Source organism: Oncorhynchus nerka, linkage group LG5 (genome assembly GCF_034236695.1).
Source record: "Oncorhynchus nerka isolate Pitt River linkage group LG5, Oner_Uvic_2.0, whole genome shotgun sequence".
Lineage (NCBI taxonomy): Eukaryota > Metazoa > Chordata > Actinopteri > Salmoniformes > Salmonidae > Oncorhynchus > Oncorhynchus nerka.
The window spans coordinates 49,531,918-49,538,760 of record NC_088400.1 but is presented as its reverse complement, the minus strand read 5'-3'; the positions used below and the strand labels follow the sequence as shown (position 1 = coordinate 49,538,760).

The 6,843-nt window shown below is 42.1% G+C and overlaps 1 protein-coding gene across 1 annotated transcript in view; it reads left to right on the top strand.

The window, feature by feature from the left end:
- The first annotated feature begins 1,272 nt into the window (after positions 1–1,272).
- The window catches only part of LOC115129562 (transmembrane anterior posterior transformation protein 1 homolog), a 38,876-nt gene continuing 33,305 nt past the window's right edge, over positions 1,273–6,843 (top strand). The window contains exons 1-2 of the mRNA XM_029660051.2: positions 1,273–1,636; positions 4,254–4,384. Of these exons, the coding sequence (XP_029515911.1) occupies positions 1,447–1,636; positions 4,254–4,384 (321 nt within the window). The 5' untranslated portion in view covers positions 1,273–1,446. The remainder of the gene's footprint in view (positions 1,637–4,253; positions 4,385–6,843) is intronic.

Sequence of the window (6,843 nt, the reverse complement as noted above, 5' to 3'; positions counted from 1 at the left end):
CAATCGGTGTTGATAATGTTTGTTTCATCAACATTGATACACCCTTCAAATTAGTGGATTCGGCTATTTCAGCCACACCCACTGATGATAAGTGTATAAAATCGAGCACACAGCCATGCAATCTCCATAGACAAACATTAGCAGCAGAATGGCCTTACTGAAGAGCTCAGTGACTTTCAACGTGGCACCGTCATAGGATGCCACCTTTCCAAGAAGTCAAATTTCTGCCCTGCTAGAGTTGCCCCGGCCAACTGTAAGTGCTGTTATTGTGAAGTGAAAATGTCTAGGGGCAACAACGGCTCAGCCGCGAAGTGGTAGGCCACACAAGCTCACAGACCGCCAAGTGCTGAAGTGCGTAGCGCGTAAAAATCGTCTGTCCTCGTTTGCAACACTCACTATCAACTTCTGCCTCTGCAAGCAACATTCATCGGGAGCTTCATGAAATGGGTTTTCATGGCCGAGCAGCTGCACACAAGCAATGCCAAGTGTCGGCTGGAGTGGTGTAAAGCTCGCCGCCATTGGACTCTGGAGCAGTGGAAACGCGTTCTCTGGAGTGATGAATCACGCACACCATCTGGCAGGACGACTCTGGTTTTGGCGGATGCCAGGAGAACGCTACCTGCCTGAATTACATAGTGCCAACTGGAAAGTTTGGTGGAGGAGGAATAATGATCTGTGGCAGTTTTTCATGGTTCCGGCTAAGCCCCTTAGATCCAGTGAAGAGAAATCTTAACACTATAGCATACAATCACATTCTAGATGATTCTGTGCTTCAAACGTTGTGGCAACCGTTTGGGGAAGACCCTTTCCTGTTTCAGCATGACAATGACCATGTGCACAAAGCGAGGTCCATAGAGAAATGGTTTATCGAGATCGGTGTTGAAGAACTTGACTGGCCTACATAGAGCACTGACCTTAACTCCATTGAACACCTTTGGGGTGAATTGGAACGCTGACTATGAGCCAGGCCTATTCGCCCAACATCACTAATGCTCTTGTGGCTGAATGGAAGTCCCTGCATCAATGTTCCAACATCTAGTGGATAGCCTTCCCAGGCTGTTATAGCAGCAAAGGGGGGGACCAACTCCATATTAATGCCCATGATTTTGGAATGAGATGTTCGACGAGCAGTGTATGTAGTGTATGCTTATTTCAAGTATCAACTCCTTGGCGACAATATGATGACAGTTGTGTTGGTCCCATAGAGAAGGATAGAGACCTCTAGTGGCCAAAGGGCTATTGTTGCATTGGCAGCGCCATTGAGGGCTTCCGCCATTTTAAAGTAGTCAACTCGCTGATTTGGTGGGGATCAATATGGGTTGTAGCCTCAATGGCGCTGCCCATGCTGTCACAAACGCTTTAAAGGCACATGTATAAAGTTGAGTCCTCTATCTATCTCTATGGTCGGTCCATGAACGTTACTATCAACGCGGCTGCAAATTGAAGATGGCGGACTTGTTGGGGACTGTGCCGTCTGCTGAAAAAGAAACCGAAAATAAGGACAAGAAGGAGAAACGGCCATGGGATGATATACCAAGGTCGGGGGAAATCGGTAAAACTCCAGATCTGGCGGAAACATTGAGCTTTTACGATATAAATGCTGTCAGACGGGAGCAACGTGAACGTGATAACTCAGGTGGGTGTCCCTGGCTCGCGCGCAGGTTTAAACGGTGTCTTTAAGGATAATTTTATCTGATAAACCAACCTCTCTATATGTCTAGAAATAATGCCTTGGAAGCTGACGATCGCATGAAAATCATTGTAAAATACATGTCATAGAAACTCAACAATTGTTCTATTATTTAGCTATCTTTGGGCTGGCCCACAGTCATTGGGGCTGTCCCGACTGAACGCACAACCAACCAAAGCATGTCATTGGATTTTCGAGCTGTCAGTTTTAATGTCATTGGATTTGCGAGCTGTCAGTTTTAACCGTGTTGTCATGGGAGTTGTTTGTAAAATTAAAATAATAATAATAATAATAATACATACATCGCTTGCAGTAAGTCTTTCTCACCTTTTGTATTAGTAGTATGTGATAATATATTTTAAATGTGTCTAATTCCTAATTCCTTCCACGTTTTAATTCCCGGTAATTTGCGGACACGTGATATCACGAACTGCACCTAGCCAAAGCAAGAGACGTCTAGCCTACGTGGAGGGGGCAACAGTGAACTGCAGTAGGATTAGTTAGCTACGCTATTTGCTTAGCACGGTTTAATGTTAATGCTAACGGTACCAATGTGTGTCAAAGAAGAGGAAAAGTCATCATCGCACTAACAGTCAAAATAGACAGTTATTTATGTTGGAAATTGTGAGAACCTGTCAAGTGTGTCAACTGTGGGAAGCTCGACACAGAAAACAAAATATGTTCTAAAAAAATAAGCATAAAATAGCCAAATCAGTATTCATATAAGAACAGAGCCAACTGAATTAAAATGCCACTTTATCCCTAATGCTTATCTAACATACTTACTAAGGCTTTCGGTATGAGGAAAACTGAGCTACAGTGGCAGTATCATTAATTACCATTCCACTTAGGAAGTTATGAAGTAAAGTACACAATCTACTGATATGCTGCACTTTTAAATAACAGCATAATTTATCAATAATTCGAAACTGTTCAAAGGTGCTGAGGACTTTACCCCGAAATGAACTGTCTTGAAATATTTTCTAGTCGGTTTGAAATCAAATGTTTTTTGTATATATATATATATATATACAAAAAACATTTGATTTCAAAGATAAGCATTAGGTAAGCATTAGGGATAAAGTGGCATTTTAATTCAGTTGGCTCTGTTCTTATATGAATACTGATTTGGCTATTTTATGCTTATTTTTTTAGAACATATTTTGTTTTCTGTGTCGAGCTTCCCACAGTTGACACACAGTACCAGTCAACGTTGGACACACCTACTCATTCCAGGATTAATCTTTATTCTTACTATTTTCCGCATTGTAGAATAATAGTGAAGATATCAAAACTATGAAATAACATATGAAAGCATGTAGTAAGCAAAAAAGTGTTAAACAAATCAAAATCAGCTTTGCACACTCTTGGCATTCTCTCAACCAGCTTCTTGAGGTAGTCACCTGGAATGCATTCAATAAACAGGTGTGCCTTGATAAGTTAATTTGTGGAATGTATTTCCTTCTTAATGCGTTTGAGCCAATCAGTTGTGTTGTGACAATGTAGGGGTGGTATACAAAAGATAGCCCAATTTAGTAAAAGACCAAGTCCATATTATGGCAAGAACAGCCAAAATAAGCAAAGAGAAAAGACAGTCCATCATTACTTTAAGACATGAAGGTCAGTCAATCCAAACTTTGAAAGTTTATTTTAAGCGCAGTCGCAAAAACCATCAAGCGCTATAATGAAACTGGCTCTCATGAGGACCGCTACAGGAAAGGAAGACCCAGAGTTACTTCTGCTGCAGAGGATAAGTTCATTCGAGTTACCAGTCTCAGAAATAAATGCTTCACAGAGTTCAAGTAACAGAGACATCTCAACATCAACTGTTCAGACGAGACTGCGTGAATCAAATAAACCACTACTAAAGGACACGAATAAGAAGAGACTTGCATGGGCCAAGAAACACGAACAATGGACAATAGACCGGTGGGAATCTGTCCTTTGGTCTGAAGTCCAAATGTGAGATTTTTGGTTCCAACCTCCACGTTTTTGTCAAACAGAGAGTATGTGATTGGATGATCTCCGCATGTGTGGTTTCCACCATGAAGCATGGAGGAGGAGGTGTGATAGTGTGGGGGTCCTTTTCTGGTGACACTGTGATTTATTTAGAATTCAAGGCAGACTTAACCAGCATGGCTACCACAACATTCTGCAGCCAACAAGTGCTCAGCATATGTGGGAACTCCTTCAAGACTGTTGAAATAGCATTCCAGGTGAAGCTGGTTGAGGAAGGCCAAGAGTGCAAAGCTGTCATCAAGGCAAAGGGTGGCTACTTTTGAAGAATCTAAAATATATTTTGGTTACTACATGATTCCATATGTGTCATTTCATAGTTTTGATGTCTTCACTAATATGTGACAATGTAGAAAATAGTACAAATAAAGAAAAACCCTTGAATGAGTAGGTGTGTCCAAACTTTTGACTGGTACTGTGTATTTTGGCCATTATGTTGATAACCATGCGTACACACAGCTGTCTTACCAAAATACAGTAATGTAAACTGGAGCGACAATAGCCCTGTTGTAACACAGTGCTAAGTGTTGTCATAATGTTATTCCAGATCCGTCGCTGGCTCGCTTCATGTGTGCTGAGCTGACCCGGGGCTACTTCCTGGAGCACAACGAAGCAAAATACACAGAGCGCAGAGAGCGAGTGTACACATGCATGCGCATTCCCAGAGAACTGGAAAAGGTAGGTACAGTACAGACTAGAGGTCGACCGATTAATCGGAATGGCCGATTAATTAGGGCCAATTTCAAGTTTTCATAACAATCGGAAATCGGAAACCCACCGATTTTGCCTATTTTTATTTTATTTTTTTACACCTTTTATTTAATCTTTATTTAACTAGGTAAGTCAGTTAAGAACACGTTCTTATTTTCAATGACTGCCTAGGAACGGTGGGTTAACTGCCTCGTTCAGGGGCAGAACGACAGATTTTCAAGCTTGTCAGCTCGGGGGTTCCAATCTTGCAACCTTACAGTTATCTAGTCCTTGTGCACTCCACAAGGAGACTAACTGCCTGTTATGCGAATGCAGTAAGCCAAGGTAAGTTGCTAGCAAGTATTAAACTTAACTTATAAAAAAACAATCAATCAATCATAATCACTAGTTAACTACACATGGTTGATGATATTACTAGATAATATCTAGCATGTCCTGCGTTGCATATAATCTGACTGCGCATACAAGTATCTGACTGAGCGGTGGTAGGCAGAAGCAGGCGCATAAACATTAAAAATTGTCGTTGTGTTCCTGGTTCGAGCCCAGGGAGGAGCGAGGAGAGGTACGGAAGCTGTACTGTTACACTGGCAATACTAAAGTGCCTATAAGAACATCCAATAGTCAAAGGTTAATGAAATACAAATGGTATAGAGGGAAATAGTCCTATAATTCCAAAAATAACTACAACCTAAAACTTCTTACCTGGGAATATTGAAGACTCATGTTAAAAGGAACCACCAGCTTTCATATGTTCTCATGTTCTGAGCAAGGAACTTAAACGTTTGCTTTCTTACATGGTACATATTGCACTTTTTCTTCTCCAACACTTTGTATTTGCATTATTTAAACCAAATTGAACATGTTTCATTATTTATTTGAGACTAAATTGATTTTATTGATGTATTATATTAAGTTAAAATAAGTGTTCATTCAATATTGTTGTAATAAATGTAAAAAAATCGTCCGATTAATTGGTATCGGCTTTTTTGGTCCTCCAATAATCGGTATCGGCGTTGAAAAATCATAATCGGTCGACCTCTAGTAGAGACCCCCTTGACTTTTTTTCACACCGTTGTTTGACGCATTAACCATGAATGTTTAAAATTGAACTCGTCTCAGCAGCATGCATATTTGATGCAAAGAGGGTAGAAATGACTAATTCGGTCAATATTAATTACCAAACCAACCAGACAGAACCGGCGCCAGGATAAAGTGACTAAGGGGGCAGTTGAAATTGGTGAGGGGGAACAATTTTGCATTTGAATTATATTGAGTTCTGCTTATATCAATCAAATGTATTTATAAAGCCCTTCTTACATCAGCCGATGTCACAAAGTGCTGTACAGAAACCCAGCCTAAAACCCCAAACGGCAAGAAATGCAGGTGTAGAAACACGGTGGCTAGGAAAAATTCCCTAGAAAGGCCGGAACCTAGGAAGAAACCTAGAGGAACCAGGCTATGAGGGGTGGATATTATAACAGATGTTCAGAGAGAACCAGTAGGGTCCGATAATAATAATCATCATCACAGTGGTTGTAGAGGGTGCAACAGGTCAGCACCTCAGGAGTAAATGTCAGTTGGCTTTTCATAGCCGATCATTCAGAGTATCTCTACCGCACCTGCTGTCTCTAGAGTGTTGAAAACAGCAGGTCTGGGGACAGCAAGGAGTCATCGGGCTAGGTAGTCCTGAGGCATGGTCGCAGGGAATCAGGTCCTGAGAGAGAGGGAGAGCGAGAGACTTAAATTCACACAGAAATACTCCAGATATAACAGACTGACCCTAGCCCCCCGACACAAACTATTGCAGCATAAATACTGGAGGCTGAGACTGGAGGGATCGGGAGACACTGTGGCCCGTCTGACGAAACCCCCCAGACAGGGCCAAACAGGCAGACTATAACCCACCCACTTTGCCAAAGCTAGCCCCCACACCACTAGAGGGATATCTTCAAGCACCAACTTATTATCCTGAGACAAGGCCGAGTACAGCCCATGAAGATCTCCCCCATGGCACGAACCGAAGGGGGGCACCAACCCAGACAGGTTGATCACGTCAGTGACTCAAGCCACTCAAGTGACGCACCCCTCCTAGGGACGTATGGAAGAGCACCAGTTAGCCAGTGACTCAGCTCCCGTAATAGGGTTTGAGGCAGAGAATCCCAGTGGAGAGAGTAGAACCAGCCAGGCAGAGACGGCAAGGGCGGTTCGTTGCTCTAGTGCCTTTCCGTTCACCTTCACACTGTCCTTGAAACAGTCTTGATATGTTCGTCAAAAGAGAGATCAGGGTCCATAGTAACGCCGAGGTCCTTCACAGTTTTATTTGAGACGACTGTATAACCATCAAGATTAATTATCAGATTCAGCAGAAGTTCTTTGTTTCTTGGTACCTAGAACTAGCAGCTCTGTTTTGTCCGAGTTTAAAAGTA